This window comes from Amphiprion ocellaris, chromosome 23, assembly GCF_022539595.1.
Source record: "Amphiprion ocellaris isolate individual 3 ecotype Okinawa chromosome 23, ASM2253959v1, whole genome shotgun sequence".
Taxonomy (NCBI): Eukaryota; Metazoa; Chordata; class Actinopteri; family Pomacentridae; genus Amphiprion; species Amphiprion ocellaris.
Genome location: NC_072788.1, coordinates 20,549,184 through 20,569,756, shown reverse-complemented (window position 1 = coordinate 20,569,756; position 20,573 = coordinate 20,549,184). Strand labels below are relative to the sequence as shown.

At 37.6% G+C, this 20,573-nt stretch overlaps 1 protein-coding gene across 15 annotated transcripts in view; it reads left to right on the top strand.

The window, feature by feature from the left end:
* Nucleotides 1–10,001: 10,001 nt before the first annotated feature.
* Nucleotides 10,002–20,573, top strand: part of ehbp1l1a (EH domain binding protein 1-like 1a) — a 44,896-nt gene continuing 34,324 nt past the window's right edge. For 9 of the 15 annotated variants that reach the window (XM_035954244.2, XM_035954242.2, XM_035954241.2 and 6 more), the window contains exons 1-6: nucleotides 10,009–10,301; nucleotides 18,135–18,192; nucleotides 18,489–18,584; nucleotides 18,716–18,769; nucleotides 19,869–20,047; nucleotides 20,247–20,392. In XM_035954244.2, the coding sequence (XP_035810137.2) occupies nucleotides 10,198–10,301; nucleotides 18,135–18,192; nucleotides 18,489–18,584; nucleotides 18,716–18,769; nucleotides 19,869–20,047; nucleotides 20,247–20,392 (637 nt within the window). In that variant the 5' untranslated portion in view covers nucleotides 10,009–10,197. Of the gene's footprint in view, nucleotides 10,302–18,134; nucleotides 18,193–18,488; nucleotides 18,585–18,715; nucleotides 18,770–19,868; nucleotides 20,048–20,246; nucleotides 20,393–20,573 lie in introns of all 15 variants that reach the window. The other 6 variants (XM_035954248.2, XM_035954247.2, XM_035954246.2 and 3 more) reach the window with 4 other exon arrangements.

Genomic DNA, 20,573 nt, shown 5'->3' with positions numbered 1-20,573 from the left:
TTTGTTAATGTTTGTGTCCCTTAACTGTGTTGATAATAATATGTGTAAACATCTAGTAAAGATGCTTAATGAAGCCTTTTGTTGCCTGTAGCATCAGCAGCCTCAGTGTTGTGTGTTGATAAGATGGGTGTGGGACACACTTCCCTTCAAACTGTGTATACAAACTTATCACACAGCTTTGTAATTCAACCTGCTAATGGTAGTGTTACAATCCAAACACTAGAGTCAGCTGGGTGTAACAAAAATAATCAGATGTAATTGGTTTGGTAAAGTAATTTATTGCTCAGTGACAAATAAACAGAAAACGCCACTGACAATACAAAGAAAAGAGGGCTGGTGGATGCTGCTAAATCAAAGAACCAAATTAAACCCAACGAAGGTTAACAGAGTTCCATACTTGAGTTCCATACTTGCCTGTCATTTTGGCATATTGTTAAAAAGACAACATGATTTCAAACTGACTGGCAGGATTTGGTGTTCAAACAGTTAAAGCTCATTTTAACACATGTACATACATCGACAGTTTACATCACTAAGATTTTGTAGCACATCCAGCCCAATCGGTAATTTAAAGAAGTGTGAAATGCAAATCATAACATCCTGCAGCCACACAATGATGATGGACTTTATAGTGAAGTAGAAAAGAACTTGTTTTAGGATTTTGCAATTCAGAATGACTGAGATTTTCATATTCAAAGATCCAGCATAACTTTAGTTTTCTGGACTTTTAACACACACTATGTTCAAATTTGGTTATTGCTCTAACAACTTTCATATCAGCTTTACATATCTGTTCTTTGACAAACGGATGTAGTAATTTGCTGCCTGCAGTAGAAGATTTCAGTCAGTGAACTTCTACCAACTTGAAGACTCCAGGTATACATTTGGCCACGTGGTGGGCTTTTTGAAGCTTCATAAAGTTTGATGAAAATAGAAGAGATTAAAATCATAACCACTTGGCTGAAAGTGTTGTGCACTTGCACACACAACTTTATAAAAATCACAATATAAAATTTGGACAGGTTCCATCGGTGTACGAAATATGTGACAAATTAAAGTCAAACTCACTGACCATAGTGAATGTTATTACAAAGAGACATGTCAGACTAAAGGAAATGGTGGAATCTTAACTGTTTTCTGTTCAGCTGAGTCACTGCTCAGTGCCCTCATTGTTCTCTTTCACTCAGCAGTTTCCAGCGCCAGGCTGTGCTGTGCTGCGACTCTGTGACACACAAACGACTGATGGTCATGACAGCCTTGTGATGGCCGGTCACCAGACATATGAGCCTCCACAGAACTGGGTCAAACATTGGGTCGAATACCGCGGCCAACTGTTGTCACCAGTCCTCCCTTTGAGACAGTGTGTCAAAAGAAGACTTATCAGATCGCATGATCAAAACAAATTGCCTCAAAGTAAGTGAACTCACCACAACGGACACAGTTAACTTCCTCTTGCTAGAGCTTTTTGCTAACTTTAAAGCTACACTACCATTCAAAAGGTTGGGGTCAACCAGACAATTTCATGTTTTCCATGAAAACTCACACTTTCATTCATGTGCTAACATAATTGCACAAGGGTTTTACTCATCATCAATTAGCCTTTCAACACCATTAGCTAACACAATGTAGCATTAGAACACAGGAGTGATGGTTGCTGGAAATGTTCCTCTGTACCCCTATGGAGATATTCCATTAAAAATCAGCCGTTTCCAGCTAGAATAGTCATTTACCACATTAACAATGTCTACACTGTATTTCTGATTCATTTAATGTTATCTTCATTGGAAAAAAATGATTTTCTTTCAAAAATAAGGACATTTCTAAGTGACCCCAAACTTTTGAACGGTAGTGTATCTACAAGTGATGTGTAATGTAAAAGGTGTTGCTTTTAGATAATTGTTCATAAAAGTATGATTGATTAAACTAGCAATATCTCTAGGTGAGAACAGTGACAAATATAGTTGTCAATTATAGTTCAGGTTGAAGGTAAACAGATGAGTGTGTAAAAACAAAATCACAATATACATGTATGTTCATCTGTGTCATAAATACAAATAAGTGTCACACAGACTACTCCTCATTGTCTTGAGATACTGTATGACAGCTGAATTATGACACCAAAACGGGAAATGATGTCTTGAAATGATGGTCCTCTTTCTGATTTTCTTTATCTCACAGTCTCACAGCAAATATCATGGAGGACATTGTTCTTGTCTTGAGACACCGTTGAGTTAAAACACAAATCAGCTGAATCATTCCACAGCATATAGCGTGTAGAGTCTGCTCAGAGGTCATACATGTGATTGAGGAGTAGACTGCTGTATCATGGCTGCTGGGATATTATGATGTTCTGTGACCTTATTCATAAAGTGGTCTTTGCTCTGCTGCCTGTTGCCCTCTCTGCGCTTCTGACAGACAGCTCACAGGTGTTTGGCTTAGCCAGGCTATATTTACAAAGGTCATAGATGGAAATGTGAGGCATGATACCAGCAGGGGTCTGATTACTCTAATCTCAACTGCAGTTACTCCATACCTAGAAAGACTTGTGTTTGATTTAAGTTTCATTTATTATTATCTGAAGTGTTAGCTGATAAATCAAGTTTAAGTTCATTATATTAAAAAAAATTGTAGTATTGACCAATTTGCAGTTAGAAAAAAACAATGATTGCCAATGGGTAGACTTTAAATCCCTGTGTAAATCTGGTTCATCCATTCCACATAATGAAATCTTTCTTTGTTAGATCCTTCCTGTCTGGTAAATGCCCAGTAGTGCACAAAAGCTACCATCTCATCCATGTCAATGTGTTGTTGTTTCTTCTGAGTAGGGCTAATTCATAGCAATGTTACACTGAGATTGATTTGTGTCTCTACGGGTTCAGTGGCATATTACTTGTATTGCACTGACACATAGGAAGTTTCCAGACCCCTTCCATTTTTGCACTCTTTTCTGAGTTGTTAATTTCATTTGAAATTGATAAAATGAAATCCCGATTAGTAACCTACAGTGACAAAACAAAAACACCATTTTGCTTTTTTTTTTTTTTTTGCAAATCTATTAAAAATCAAAAATTCTTTACAAAAGTATTCAGATCCTTTGAGATGAACTTCACATTTGTCCTACTTGCTTTCAGCATGTATGAAAAGCCATGAAGTTTAAGTAACCCCCTTTAGACTGCTGTGATTAAATGGTAGAGAAGCCATGGTCAAAGTGAGGGTATAAACTTTCTAAACTGCCTCAATAACTACAAGCTAGAAGAAACTTGGAAGCACTAGGACTCTTCAGAGTTGTCAGAAACTGAAGAATCTACTAGAACTTCCACCTACTATATCAAACAACATTCAGCCTCCTTGCAGGTGGTAATTTATGTGCAAATGCATTATGTAAAAATTCAGAGAAACTATACAGAGGATATGCAATCGGTGTAACAGAGTGCTAATCATCTTGTTTTCATCTTGTAAAATCCACGCAGAAACCTTATGTCCAGGGAAAGACTGCACTGAGATTTACATATTATGACTCTTCCTTTGTCTGCTAGACATGCTATCTATGGAAATATCAACAAACCTATAGCAACCGTAAAACAGTCTTCTTTTGTTTGTTCCTCTCAGCTCTATGAGGAGAACAGATGCACTGCATAATATTTCCTCCTGTGTGTCCTGAACCTCAGGTGGCATTCAGGTGGCAGTGGAGTGATATTTTTTGACTGACATTTTCTGATTGCTGATTTGTTGTATCGGTTTTCAATATTTTTTTTAAACATCTGCATGTGTGCACATATAAAAATAATATGATAAAAACACTGGAAAAATGGGGGCAAGCCATATATCTATGCAAAGGAATAAATTTAATAATAAGTGAAGAATTCTTACTAGCCTTTAACTGTCAATTTTTGAATCAAAAGATCACTCAGTCACATAATCTCTTGTGCTGGACTCTGAAACAGGATGCACACCAATTGGTGGGTGGCCTGCCAACAGGAAGTGGATTGTTTGGGAATGACTTCACTTCTTAACATTATGACTCCCTCCCCATCCCCATAAATCCCACAACCAATTCAAAAATGACCAAGCCAAAAGCAAAGCTGCTTTGTAGTCCATTACATCCCAAAAGCACTTTGCTTGATTTCATGCACTTACTTGGACAGCATGTCTATTAACTATTAAACTCTTATATGCAGGGAAACACTGTTTAATCTGACTCTATCCATTTAGTTCCACATTAAGAGCTGTCACTGAACCACAGGAACAAGGAAATGCAATTCCCTGAATAGTTTCTCAGATAAACATAACCTCACCATGCTGGAACTTTAGCAAAACACCAACTTTAAAAAACTGCTATTCCCACATGTGGAGACTCCCCTCTCCTCTTCCTTCTTTCTTGCTTTATTTTTACCCGCCCAGATGCAGCTGTTTCCCAGCGTGTCCGCAGGCCGAACTGTTGGGAGAGATGGAGGATGGAGGGACACTGACAGGGAGGTCTAGTCCCATGACAGAAACACAAGGGACTGCTCTGGGATCTGGGCGCATCACCTAGCAACAGATGGATGCTTGGACAGCCTGTACTGGGTTTACACTGTGGGACTTCAAGTATGTGCAGCTGATGTTGTCTTTTTTATCAGTAGTACATCTGGTCCATCAGTGTTTCAGCTACTGTGATGCAGCTAGACTGATGATAAATTTTATGTAAAGTCGCTAACATGATAAGTGAGACATATTCATAAAATTCCATGCATATACAGCTGAGCCAGTTGTAGTATGATCTGGCTGTGACAGCTGATTTAACTGTTGTACTCTGCAGATAAACTCATATGGTGTCTCCACACAGTGCTCCACGATGACTATTGATAATTACACCATACTGTGCTAGTAGGCTGGACACTTTATAAACTGACTTTATATCAGGGGGGATCCCAATATATGAGACAAACATTGACTGGTCCCAAAAACTGTTATTAAATGATTTATTAATGTTTTTGCACAACCATCTACATTCCCTATTGGCATTTAATGCATAAAAAATATTATTAATTCTTTCAAAGATATGAAGGTCAGGGTGAAAAACACGAAGCACCCTAAATCTCATGTGGGAGACAACAGACCTGCAATTAAAGTTCACTTTTTTTTTTTTTAAATGAACTGTAACTAAAATGTTTTTCTAATCCTGAATGAGCTTTTCAGATGTTTAATCCTGAACTGTCTTACACCACTGTTCACCAAAACAAACATTATTTTCTTCCCATGCTGTAGTTGTCCTAATCTATGAGTATGCAGATTTTTCAATGTCGGCAGTGTGTTTTTGATCCAAACCTCAACCCCAATCAGCCTATTAATAATAAATTTAATCAATACTAACCAAGCAATGCCATCTTCAAACATACCCGGTCAATATAAAAAGTCACACACTCTAATAATTTATTGGACCACCTTTAGCTCTGAGAATGACATACATTTGCTGTGGCATTGTTTCGAAAAGCTTCTGCAATGTCGCAGCATTTATTTCTGTCCAGAGATGCATTAATTTTTCACCAAGGTGTTATGTTGATGATGGGAGAGATGGACCGCTGCACAAAATCTTCTCCAGCACATCCCACAGATTCTCAATGGGGCTGAGGTCTGGACTCTGTGGAGGTCAATCTATGTATGAAAATTATGTCTTATGCTCCCTCATTCACAATGTGAGCCCCATGAATCCTTGGTTAAGTAATTTGTTGCAGCTGAAACGTATTCCTCACTGCAGTAATTATCCAATGGATGGCTCTTACCTATTTGCTTAATTAAATTCAGGTGACGACTTTTTTTTGCACAGACAGTGTATTATCTTCACTCAACAATTCACCTTGTTGCACAATATATCAAGAAGAGCACTGACAGATTCTGTAAGTATTTGCACTTAGCTCATTAAATTAAAGAAAATAGTCATCATCATCATTTACTGTTTGCAGACTCCAGACAAGGAGGGTCATGTTGCTTGGGTTTCATGTACATGTACTACCACTGTGGCTGTGGACATGAATGATTATTGTACTGTCTGATCATATCTGTATGTGTAGTGAGAAAAGCAGGGGGCCCCAGACAGATTCCTTATGCAACTCCAATACAAACCATGTTTCTTCGACAGAGTGTTGCAATGACTAATGTAAACATTTCTCCCTGTTATGAACTGAATGTTTGGAGCTAGATGAGAACACATTCAACGACTGAAACAATTCTATTGATTGTTTAAAAGAATACTGCAGTCAACTTTGTCAGACTCTGCTGTAAGATTTAAAGGTCCAGACTCAAACAGTCCCTGCTGTTAGTCTAGAATTTGATGATCTGACCTATTTAGTCAGATTTTGAAAACATGTAAATTTATGTCAGTTTTCTTGTTTTATAAATTTTGGATATCATGGAATATAACTGGTTACACTCTATTACACTAGAAATACCACAAAAATCTCATTACAGATCCATTATATTTAAAAAAAAACATTTATACAGATATGTTATTGAAAAATGTTTAAAGCTGTACTTATCTTTTTTTTTTTTTTTAACCTCAGCAGTGACACTAATGTCTAGATGCCATCTGAAAAGCATATAGCACACAGTGACTAGCACAACTAGCATCAAGCTTAGCAGTTTTACAAAGCTCAACAGAGTTTCTGTGTTGTCTTTAAGCCAAGTGTTTTGGTTTTATAATTTTACTGTTTTTGGTGGATAAGCTGTAAGCAGTTCTTACTCAGCACCAGACAACAGATAGACACAGTCAAAGACTAGGTGGCCAACATAGTTAAGCATTTAGCAGTTAAAGACATATTTTTCTCAGGAACTAGTGGAGCCACAGCTACAAGGAGTGGGAATATCTGATTTCTACTCATCAGGTGGACACAAACACAACTTGAAATATATACTATTGTTCAAAAGTTTGAGGTCACACAATTTCATGTTTTCCATGAAAACTCACACTTTCATTCATGTGCTAACATAATTGCACAAGTTTTTTCTAATCATCAATTAGCCTTTCAACACCATTAGCTAACACAATGTAGCATTAGAACACAGGAGTGATGGTTGCTGGAAATGTTCCTCTGTACCTCTATGGAGATATTCCATTAAAAATCAGCTGTTTCCAGCTAGAATAGTCATTTATCACATTAACAATGTCTAGACTGTATTTCTGATTCACTTAATGTTATCTTCATTGCAAAAACTGATTTTCTTTCAAAAATACTGACATTTCTGAGTGACCCCAAACTCTTGAACGGTAGCACATGTCTGCTGGATGTGTAAATAGACACCTGGTACATATCAGATGTCATGTTTACAACTTGTGCAACCCACAAATGGACAAAAAAGTGAATTCAAAATCAGTGAATGTAGCTTTATGGATATTTAAGCATAACAACACTGAAACTCTGATGATATCTTTGATAGTTTCTAACAATGAATTCTGGTGTACATGTAAAATTTCATTTTGTTATAGGAGATGAAATTCGATTTTAATTGGTGAACTTGCTTTTGCTGTTTGATAAAGAATCATTTCTATAAACATTAGGCAAACACCAGGCCATCTGTCACTATATACAACACTTTTATCAGAGGAAGGCCTAGCAACTATATCAATAATCTTTAAACTGTATGTCTATAAAACATAATTATGACTCCATGAGCAATTACAATATCAGTACATGATATGGGATCTTTGAATGAACTTTTATCATTCAATGTGTTAATGCTTTGTTCGTCTGTGTGTCTCAGAAGCTACAATATATTTACAGCTGATCTATGTGTCAAAGACAAATTATAATTAGACTGGGGGCTAAACTGGAAAAGTCCCTCCAGCTGAGGGGGACTCATGGTGGCTGGACAGTGGGGTGGGGGTTGGGAGGGACGTCCCCTAACAGGCTCACAGGTAATTTCTGTTTTTGCACTCACTCCTTGATAATGTCACTCAACACAGCTTCATGGGAACTCTCTAATCACTGTTTGGTTCGCAAACAAGGATTTGCGAAGAGGTCTGCATCTGTTATATTACAGTCCTCATAATGGTAGCCATCTGCAGGAGTCCAACTGAGGCATTTAGAAAGTGTTTGCTCCTATTATTCATGTGTATATAAAAGCAAATTGTGTGTGTGCGCAGTAACTTGGAAAAGCTGCTGTAATACTCATCTGGGAACATACAACCAATAACCCCTGGTGGCATTTGGCTATTTATATGTGTTGCAAAATTACTGTCATTGTTTTTAAGCTTTGTTGGTTTTAGCTAAAGCATTGGATATCAACAACAACCCATTATTATTATTAGATTATCCTGCATGAAGTCACTGTTGGTGGGAATTGTACAGCTCATCTCAGCCTTGTCAAGTTAGCCATAATAAAGGCTTGCAAAACAGGAAATAATGATGTTCAGCGCAGTAAGAGTTCCAACTAAATAGTTTATTTTTGCCTTCTTGTCACACTGTGTCTCTGAGGGAGAATCTTTAAGATGCCAACTCAGTAATTTAGAAATTTTTGTTGTTTTTATTTATTGGAAACTGTGCAAAATTAGGGCAGTAATGGAATTTTAAAATTTGAATAAATCTTTGTTTTTCTTTTCCACTATGTGATGTACAATTGGTTGTATTTTGCTCATTTTTAAGTTCATGGACTTACTAGCCTCTTGTATGTGCCTGCTAGGATGGGCTGATATTATAAGATGAGACAGATAAGATAAACCTTTATTCATCCCCCCGGGGGGAAATTCACATGACACAACAACTACATTTGATAAGAAAAAATATAGAAATAAAACTAAGGTGCATAAAATACAGAATATATATGTTGTAATAAAATAGAGAGCAGTCCAGTCACTTTGAGGCTTTTGCTTGTGGGATCCTGTGACTGTGTGTGCTCCTGAGTTCCCTCAGTTAAACTCATTCTAAAAATTTTGATTAAAAAACTGAGTCCACCGTTGTTAGAGTCAGTACCTTAAATGTGCCGCAGTTCTTTTCCGGCTTTATATTTGTGGCGGTGTGGAGAGACAATTGGAATACGTGTTTAACGAATGTACACAAATGCTCCTTTGTCCAAAGACTTTTTGCCTTTGGTATGTGGGTCATTCCAGATGTTTGGGCTTCAACATTTTGGAAAAATAAACCTTCTCTTTGACAGTTTTCTGCTGGATATTCATCAATAATAGGTAATACACTATCAAAGGCTTGATTGACTCAACTTACACATCAAAGGTACCATTTTTGTTTCATGTTTTATTTGTTGTTTGCCAACAACAATAGCTAGATATTTAGCTAGCTGTTACTGCTGACCAAGAGGACAAACTTAGTGAAGTAAAAACAATTTGTCTTATCCTGATAATATGAGGTAGAGTGAGACATTCAATCAAGACTGACAATGTTATGAAAATATGAAAAATAGAAGAGAGGCCATAGCTTTGCTCGACCCATTCTTTAGGAAAACTTGATTGATGATGTTAATTCCAGCGTTTCATGTGATTCACTGCTTTCTTCTTATTCTGCCAGCTTAAAAGGTTATGCTTACAGGGTTATTGTGGGACACATGTCCATGCATAATAATTATTATTTAAAAATATTTTGTTGATTAAAAAACATGTTCCTGCAATTACAAGAGACATCAATGAAAAAGAATACCAAAAAAGGGGATTTAAATTTAATTTTAACAGTTTTATTTGAGCTTCAATTTGGTCATCGGGGGTGTGAACCAAGGTAAAAATGACATTTTAGGGAGAATTCCAGACTTATTTGGCATTTTAAAAATGTTTTAAAATATTCTTTTCTCCTAGATTGGTTTTAGATTTGCTCTCAGGACAAGTAAATTTACACAACAACTGTATGTTTTAGTATTTTGTACATTGATCATTTAAAATTCGATTAGTGGGACGTAAAATTTCCTGCAGTTCTGGATGGACCTACGTACAAACATCTGCATCCCTCAAGGACATTATTTTGACAGTCACAATCATGCGTGTTCCGGTTTCTTCCGGGTAACTTGTCTGTGTGTGACTTGAGGCGTGTGTTTGTTTCCAGCCTGTCTGAGGAGTGGACGTCGTTGAGGAGCTGCCAGCCAGCCAGGCAGGTGGAGCTTCTCCATCCACTTCCACAGGTGAAGCCCCCACGGAAGGGACACAGGAGCGTGGACAGATATTTCCTTCATTTTAATGTCGGGGTGTCGCGTCTTTGCTAGAATTAGCTGACAAGTCCAACCATGACTTCGGTCTGGAAGCGGCTCCAGCGAGTCGGAAAGAAAGCATCCAAGTTCCAGTTCGCTGCTTCGTTTCAAGAACTGATAGTAGAATGCACTAATAAATGGTAAGTAACTGTTATAAATCACATTTATGAAGCATAATAGATAGTTTGTATGTGTTTCAGCGGTGTCTTTCGAAACAATTCTCTTTAACAGAGTGTTAAAGGGACTGACAGACGTCACCCAAAGTGATGCCGAACTCCATTTAGAAATATCAGCGCTTCAGTTGTCAGCTGTTTAAATGTGCGACAGAGAACAACATGGCCTTAAAAGGATCATTTGGATGTAGGTCAGCTTACATCAACTAGCCTGTTTGCCAATAAAATGAACCCTCTTATTCGTCGACTTGTTATTCCACCAGTATTACCGAGTCATGAGGTAGATGTTTATAAAAGTTTGAAGTGAAATGCTCTTAGCTGGTTATCATCAATTCTCCTCGGTCCTTGCTTTTAACTGCGTAGTATTTAGCTGTAGCATGATTGTGAACAGGAGGCAGTAGGATACTGGAAGGATCTTAGACTGACAGGGGTTTTCTAAAAGTCGGGCAGCATCTCGACGCAAATCTGTTGACAGTTGTTGATAAAACCGAGCCCCCTGTAGAGAGACACTTCCGCATTTGTTTCTCTATATTGAGCCAGTGTTCTGTTGTTGTTGCCATGTGGTGTAGCATCCTGTTAATGCTAAAAAAAAAACCTGGCTGTGAGAATGAGTGATCATCTCAGGAAGAACAGTTGGTGTTAGGTCTAGAGGTGGGCTTTCTATTAGATATATAAATAAATAGATCAGGTAAAATGTTTCATTGCTTTTGATATATAGATAATTGTTGGTCATTTTGAGTACCTATTTTTAACCCTTAGTCCAGGGGTGTCTAACTCATTTTAGTGCAGGAGCCACATTCAACCCAATTTGATCTCAAGTGGGCCGAACCAGGACAAAAATCACAGCATAACAGCGTATAAATAATGACAACTCAAATTTTTCCTTTGTTTTAGTGCAAAAAAGTACGTTCTGAAAGTGTTCACATTTAAGAAATTATCTTTCTACAAAACATCATGAACAACCTGACATTTTTTAAGAAAAATAAGTTCAATTTCAGCAGTATTTTGCCTCAGTTTATCATTTACGCATTACAACACATTACAAGATTACTGTGTATCTTCACAGGCACAAAACATTTAATCACAGGTATCTGGAAGTGAGTGATATAGTATTTTACTTTATGATCAATATGACAAAAGTCAGACAAAAAACAACAAAAACAAGACAAAATATTACAAAATGAGATGCAATATGACAAAAACGAGACACAGAACGACAAAAAATGAGACAAACAACACGAAACAAAACAAAAAAGAGACAAAAAGTTAGACAAAAAAATTACAAAGCGACAAAAAATGACAAAAGTGAGAAACAAAATGACAAAAAAGTAGACATACACAAAACAACAAATAAAGCAGAACACAAAATGTCAAAAATAAGACAAAACAACAAACGACAAAAGTCAGACAAAAAACAACAAAAACAAGCCAAGACATTACAAAAATGAGACACAAATTGACAGAAGAACAATGAGCAATCTAGTATTTTACTTTATGATCAAAACAACTTGTCATGGTCTAGAAATTATTTAAAATTTATATTTTGACATATTTCCACTTTCTTCCTCCAGCTCTTGCTGCTCTCCGTCCCTCCAAGTTTGTGCATCACCTCTTGTATGATATTTTCAGTGATAAAAAGCTTGGGGAAGTAATACAAATATTAGAATTTCTCTAAAAGTATAAAAGGTAACTTAAACATTTAAATGGAATGATATCAAAAACATGTTTTTTGAGGAATCGCTGGAATATGAAATGATGAAAACTTTTCATTTCAATGATATTGCAAGAAAACAACCTGACCAGGTCATTTTTGACCCACTTATGCATCTAAGGGTTAGTAAAAAACAGCAGAATAAAATATTTACTATTAATGTCACCAACTTATGTTGAATTTAGTTACTTTAGCCTGTTTATCAAGTCACACCATTTAATGCTAACGTAGCAACAAAAACCACACACAAATAAATAAAACTCCTTCACTAGGGAAGGTTTGTGGGTGTGGACGAGACGCCTAGACAGACATGGGCTAGCATGTCTTAGGAAACCTGCCATGGGGAGAGTAACAGAGGATGAAACAGTTCCATTGTCAAGGGAGATGGCAGTGATTTTTAGTCAGGGAAGGAACACACTCGCTGTTGGTTCATGCAACTGAAGCATTGGACATTTGACTGAACAATTTTCATATTACTATTGAGGAAGTGTCTATCCTCAGCTTGTCTGTTGTTTTATTGTCCAGGCGTAGTCGGGTCTACTAGGTGGAGGACAGGATACAGTCATCTACACCATCAGCACCACCAGGGCTGTAGCTAGAATTTTAGAACAATGGTTTCATAAATTAAAATTCTCTCCAGTGCAACCTTAACTCTCACAAGAAGTTTGTGACTTGTGACTGGATTTCACTGGACGTAGGATGTTACATCATTACAAACTGAACGCGTTTGATGTTAAAATTGTTGGTCAGGCAAAAAATACAAATAGTAGACAGTACCAGTAATTGGATGTAATCTGTACTTGGGCCATGGGACAAAATTTGTTGTTGAAACCCAGTTAAACGTTCCCTAACAAATGTATTTATGAATATGGACCATGGACCAAGATATAAAACTCATGTCATAAAGATCTTACAACTGCTTTGACATGAGTCAAATAACTAAACACCACGTGATACACAGAGCCACTGCCAACTTGTGGCTGCATTTTGCCTTGTAATATGCAAAATGTGAGACATACTAATGGTTGTAGTTTCTAAAATGTGAGGAGGTTAAAGCACAGAAATGTACTGTTGAGGCCCAGTTCATGCTATTTAGTCAACAAGAGAATGCACTAATTTAAAAAAATACTTGCCAAAGAAATAATGTAATCAGTCCTCATAGCCCTAATAACTACCATGTTGACTGTTCCTTCCTGAAAATCCTGACAAAACTTTGATTTTATTTTCTATATTACTTGATTCAAAGTTTATGTAGTAATATAAACTGTGTGGTTTTTGACAGGTAATTTGTCTAAAGTCAGTCTGGTAATTGTCCAAAAGTTGATATTATACCTGACTTTTGATATGATTCCAAAACAGCACTTTTTCGACACCTCACTTTCTTCTACCAATCCTCTCTTCAGCAATTAAAAAAAGCCAACACAAGCAACAATTTTAGTCCAAACCAATTAGTCTAAAATAGTATAGAATATTTTCTGTTCAAGAGATAACCACTAATGCTTACAACAACAAAGCATTGTCAGATTCATTTGATGGCATTGAATGTGGTACCACTTTGATGGTATACATGGTTGCTACACTCAGCCTAGGGGTTACTGAACCTAACATGAAGAGGCATCCTTCCCCTGGTCCCAAGCAGCTAAAACACACGTTTTCTCATATAGATAAGTGTTTATTTACAATAAAAAGGTGTAAACAGAGGATGTTATTTTAACAAAAACAACGGCAATGCGTAACTAAAACCTAGAGTGAGCCAAAACAAAAAAACAAACAAAACCCCACTAGTCTGTTAACCAAGAATGACCTACTGAAACAAAAACTGGTAAAAGAAAAACACGGTCTTTCCTCCCTATCCTACATTAAACAAGAGAAAACAGTTTAACACAAAAGGTGGCCGCTCACTCCTATTATACTATAACCTCCAAATCACAGACGACTGCTAATAATGATGTGTGCTGACGTGTGCTTGGTTGGAAGCAGGGTAGGATGGAATGCCACGCCCTCTGACCCTCCAACCCGGAGATGACGTCACCATCCCGCATTTTTATCGCGACCTTCCTGGTAGCATCAACCAATCCGCCGCGGTGCAGCTCTATTTGCATATTTGATGGCAAATATAAAGGAAACACGCAGAGCACAAAAAACACCATACATACCTAAATGACCGCAGTCCTAACAATGGTACTGCCCAAGTCTAACCCAATGATGATTGTACCATTTTCTTTGAGCTGATTTGTGAGAGAGCCAGGCCAGGCTCTTGATCACATAAATACTTGATATTCACCATTGTTGAACTGTTTCACCATTGAGACCCAAGCACCAAGCATTTTGGTCAGGGTATTTCTTCTACACTTATGCCCGTGTTGTTTTAATGGTTTCGTTCAGTTCTGTCTGTAGTCATTGGTGATGACTATAGAGCTCTGTTGCAGTGTTGTCTAAGCAGGGATTGTTTCTACAAAAACTGTCAAATTATCAGATTAGTGAAGCAAGTTGTTTATGTGGAGTAAATCAACAGGAAGAGGACATTTATTGCCAACTTTCTTTAATAGAATGTTTTTGCCTAAAGTCTACAGTATAACCAGATTTAATCTCTACAGAGAACTACAGAAACAAACTGCAGTTGCTCACTGCTCTGTAGGTGCAGATAGCAAATTGAGATTAGTTGTAGGGCCTGGTGTAGGTCAGCATGATCACTCAGACCTGCTTATGTTACAGAGTTCTGTTAGAAGTACGGTTAGCATTTCAAGTGTTGCTTCAGACTTGGGTATGTAAAAGTTCCTTCAATTCCATTATCATTACTCACCATGTACTTAGCATGTGCTTCCAATCCTCCAGCCCTGGCTTGTAGAGTGGCCTAGCTATTTGTCACACTGTTTACGTACGTTTACACAAGTATCACACATGAACCAGTATCAACATGTTCCTGTTCCTTGTAGGTTCCAGCAACAGTGAGGGTTTATACACATTTCTTGTTCTGTACTACAGTGAATGTTGTCCCCTCAGGCACACAGCAGTTCTGGATGTGATATGACAAATTACACAAGGAAACTAGAAGTGTGTGTATGTTGTTGAAGTTGCGAACCCTTTTAACAGGAAGAATCTTTGAGGTGATAGAGCTTGGGATGGTTTGAAACAAGTCTAAGCCATTACCAAGGGTTCCTATTTTTTTCTAGGTTTCTCATCCAAAGACTCAGATTGGAAGAACTTTTTAAACTCTGACAGAATTAAAAGCCAAAATTATGACTTCCAACATCAAATTTATGGTTAAAATTTGCCAGGGAAAAACTTAGATTCTATGATACTTTTGCTAGTTTTGCTCATAAAAAATGTAGCATGTAAGTATTTATCACATGATTCTGATTACAACGGGCAAAATGTTGACTTATAGCTTAGGACTCAGTCTCACTGTGATTAGATTTACTGCCTCAAAATTGTATGTTTTTGAGTATTAATAATCAACACACAACCAGGCCAACTTGTCAAGGCTGTGTCTCCACATGTTCACTCTTTGTGCAATATCATGTCATGCTCTGCAAGCTCGAAATGCACAGCAGAGAGCTATATCTGAACCCAGGAATTTTTAAAACCATGTCATTCTATTGCCATGCTTATGTTTGTAGAAATTAATTTTTTTTTCACATGTGCACTACCATTCAAAAGTTTGGGGGCACTAAAAATGTCCTTGTTTTTAAAAGAAAAGCATTTTTTTCAATGAAGATTACATTCAAAGAATCAGAAATCCAGTCTAGACATTGTTAATGTGGTAAATGACTATTCTAGCTGGAAACAGCTGATTTTTAATGGAATATCTCCATAGGGGTACAGAGGAACATTTCCAGCAACCATCACTCCTGTGTTCTAATGCTACATTGTGTTAGCTAATGGAGTTGAAAGACTAATTGATGATTAGAAAACCCTTGTGCAGTTATGTTAGCACATGGATAAAAGTGTGAGGTTTCATGGAAAGCATGAAATTGTCTTGGTGACCTCAAACTTTTGAATGGTTGTGTAGTTAGATGGGTGGTTTATAAGTATCATCATGTCTGACAACAATGAATCTTGCCATTGCTGGATGCAGAAGCTTCTAAAAGAACATTTAGACCGCTGATCACCAGACCCACTGCCAAGTGTGTTTAGGCCAACTATAAAGGAATTGTTCCACATTTTGGGGAAAATGCATAATTAAGTTCTTTATAATAAAGATATAATGGTAATTCCATGTATGTGTGCTGTCTGAATGTTGCAATGTAGGTGACATTACCGACAGTGCACTTTCTTCGGCCTGTCACAAGAATGCGTAAAATGTGGATCAGCTAGATCGACCATCTCCCTGAACTAATCAGCCAAAACCACATCCACTCAGAGTACAGAGAAGTATCAGAGAGTCTGAGTGCACTATTTAGAAGTTGTCTTAACAACACAGTTAAGCATTTCCTCGTATGGTAGAATTCAAACAGCTCATACTTCACGCTGACAAAAACAAGCATGCGCTACTGAGTTATTTACAGGCACCGGCTCTGATGTGAGTGTGTATTAAATGTAATCTGTCTTGAGAAGTTGAGCTCAGCAAACCAACAGTATACCAACCACCACTGTGGCTGTAACACTGTTGTACATTTATAGGTCAGCACTGAAATATGTCTGTGATAAATAGTGCAACAGGTGTAGGATAGATATTAAGCCTCTGTGAAGTTCAGGGTGGAAGGCGTTGTCTATTTCTGTTCTCTCTCTCTTTCACTGTCACTATTTGCTCATAACCTTTCTCACCAGTCCACACATTGGTGATGACAGTCATCTGACGCAAGGCAGGACAATACTGGCAATAGTAATTCAATATTTAAATGCGCCAATACAAAAGCACTGAGCCACAATAATGACTTCATTTAGTTTAAATGGCTCAAGACTTGGAATGTTTTTCATTTAAATGTATATTTAGATTTTTTTTTTTTATGTTTTAAATTTTTTATGCAGTGACATTTTAAGTTTTATGCATCTTTTGATAATCCTGACTTTTCCTTCAGTTACGTTAATTTTGACCAGAGGATTTATTTTGGAAAAAGTGCAGTTAACTTTGTTTCCTTGTCAAAATTTCTTCTCTGCGTGAACAATTTATACATAACAATGTAGACATTTTTGACACCCAATGTGACTCTCATTGTGACAGGACTAGGGTAGTGTTTTCATAAATTAACTCAGAGCATAGAGTGTGCTGAACAAAACTCTTATTGATTCCCATTAGTTTAGAGTAAAAATCAAAAATACAGAAATGGAGGAACTCTCTAACATGCTACTAGATCTATATCATACCATAGACTGTATAGTAAAGATGGACGTAGCTAACATGACGTCACACTGAGAAAGTGAAGTCTGGATTTTGCTACTTCCTGGTTGATATCTTGGATTTTTGGAGCCAGAGACGAAAAAAAGATTGTAAGAGGGCGGAGCCGGAGAGCAGCGATTGATCAGACTGACTGAGAGCCGAGTTCTGTCAATGATATCTCTGCAGTTGTGGCCTTGAAACTAAATCCAGAGTCCTCTTTATTTGAAACCAAGACAATTCCAATTGAAAATGCAGACTATTCAAGACAAGACAGAGATCTTCCAAAAGTGTTCACTGCGGTACTAGTGACATCATTATTGCCACAATGCAATGAGAAACAGAGCTATTTTGTCTAGAAACAGTGTCGGTAGTAGCACGCAATTATGATTCAGAATTGTCAAACATCTCAGTTCTTCCTCTAATAAAAGAGTCAAATCTTGAATATTATAGAGAATAGTGAATATGAGTGAGCGATTTCAGATACAGCCCGAATCCTGTTACCATTATAGCATTGGTTTTGATTTCCCTGTAGAGCTTTATGTACACACATAGAATGTCACCAGTCAAACTGAAATTGTAAATGAAATGTCCTTTCAGAAACATCTTTGCAGGTCTGCCTGGGGTGGGCCTGGAAATACTTTGAGGCAGAGTATCCGAATGTTACATTCATGTTGTGTACTGTCAGTAGTGATGAAAAATGATGACGTACATAATTTGGTTTGATAAAAACACTAAAATGCTATTATGCTGTGTGCTCTGCTGTTTTCAGGCAACCGGACAAATTAAGAGTTGTATGGATCAGGAGAAACAGACGTCACAGCACAAAGGTAAATAAAGGAAAAATTGACAAAAAAAATTTAAGAAGCATTTAAAATGTCTCTGAAATGCTCCTATTACCAGTTGCATGGCTGTCAGTGAGGTTAAAACATGGCCCTTCTAATGTCTGTGATCAGGGTCATACAAACTAGCTCCCGCATAACGCTTACTTGTTAATCTGAATAACTGCTGAACCAATTTAAATCTGTCATTTGCTTGCAATGCAGTATGCATAGGCTAGATGCCTGAGAAGTTTCTGGAACAATATTATAGTTGAATCTCTTGTTTCTGCTATATATCTTTTCAGCTCCACAGCTGGCAGCCGGGGATTAAGAACCCCTACAGAGGCCTGGTGGTTTGGCAGGTTCCAGAGAGTTTAGACATCACTGTCACACTCTTCAAGGTATGATCTTAAGCCTCTATGTAACTGCAGCTGATAAATTGTTTGGATTGCAAATGAGAAATGTGTAACTTATTCATCCGGATGGGTAATGGCATAGCGAAAGCATCAAGCAATTATTTGTTTGTCAACAGGAGCCTGCTGCAGAGGAGTTTGAAGACAAGGACTGGACTTTTGTTATTGAAAATGTAAGTCTGCTCTATTTGTACTATACCTTGTAGCAGCTTCATGTCATTTATTTAACATAATTTTAACTGGAATTATGCTGTTGATTGTTTGCATACACTGTATACAAAAGATAGACATAGCCTCAGAGTCTGAAAAGTGAAGCCTGCATTCTTTGTCACCGCCAGCAACTTTTCTGGTTCCAGAAACAAGCCTGACTTAAGTCCATGAGAAAATGAAGATACTTATCCCCTGATTTACTGCCTCAGTTAACATTCTTCTAGTTATTTCATGATCTCAAATGCTAGTTTCAAGACTTTTCAAATTTAAGAGGATGTTCATTTTGTAAATGATGGTCCCATTTAGTATAAATTGATGATAAAACAGGGTATGATATAGGTTGGGGAACCTTGTAATTGACAGGTCATCCTCAAATTCTCAGTCATATCCACTGCTCGTTTGTTACATCCACTTAAAAAAAAAAGAAAAACAAGATAGTGATGACCAAATGCCAAACTTGAGGCTTCCAAACAGCAGTCAACAAAAGAGTTGGTGACATCTCAGTTTGTATGTCCATCTTTTGCACACAGTCGATGGTTGTTGGTGTGTTGCCAAACAGCTCTGCCACACCTCGGATGTGTGCTGGGGTGACTGGCACCAACATCTTAGCAGCAGTTTATTTAAATCTTGAAAGTTGCGAGGTGAGAGGGAGCTACTGTAGATTAGACTTGATCCAGCACATCCTGCAAAACTCTGTGGCCCATTCATGGTTTGTGTCCTTACTCAGATCCCTGTTTGCACTCACCACTGCTGGCAAGGAGCACTCCACAAGTCTTGCTGTTTCAGACATGCTCAAACCTAATCGTTTACCATCTAGCCGTGACGTGTTTAAGTTGCTCAGGCCTTTACACATGCGCATTGCTGTCACATCTAAACTAATGACTTTGAGAACTGAATGTTCACTTAGTGTCTAACATATCTTACCTTAGTGTGTGTTGTTACAAAAGAAAATTAGTGTTACTTGCTTTTTCTGTGAATATTCAGAATAGTTAGGCTCAGGAAGGTTGAATTTGTCTATATTCAAACGTAAATTCTTTGTCATTTTTGTTTGTATTTTATCAGGAGACAAAAGGCCACAGAAAAGTGTTGGCATCGGCTGATGTCAATATGAAGAAGTATGCCAGTGCCACATCGGCCCAGTATGATGTAACACTGAAGCTGAAACCACTGTCTGTGAAAGTAGTGGAAGCCACGCTAAAATTGAACCTGTCTTGTATTTTTCTCAAGGAGGGCAAGGCCACGTAAGTCAACTCATGAACATAGCAGCACAACCACAGTCATATTCCTGCTGTTAAGTTGTAGAGTTGTGTCCTAGAACTTAAATTCGTAGCTGAATGAAGTGTTGGACAGTATGGGTTTTGAAGATGAAAAGATGTTTTTGGAAATATATGTTCTTGTGCATGTAATGATTTGTGAATATTCTTTCTCTACTCTCTGCAGGGATGAGGACATGCAGAGTTTGGCCAGTCTAATGAGCATGAAACAGAGTGACATTGGTAATCTCGATGACTTTAATGACAGTGATGATGAAGCTAGCGAGGAGAGGAGGGCTAGTTTTGGAACAGGACAAGCTACTCATTTTACTGGTAAGACTAGGGACACATTCGAGAGTCCCTCTGGGCTGATTCAACCAAATTACACTGCCACACCCTGAGACAAAATATTACCTTGCAGTTTTAGTTGGAAGACTAGCAGATGTAAGTCTTGTGTTGTATTAGCATCACGCATTGAGTGGGCAACTGGCCTGAGCCTCACATGAGCAGAGGA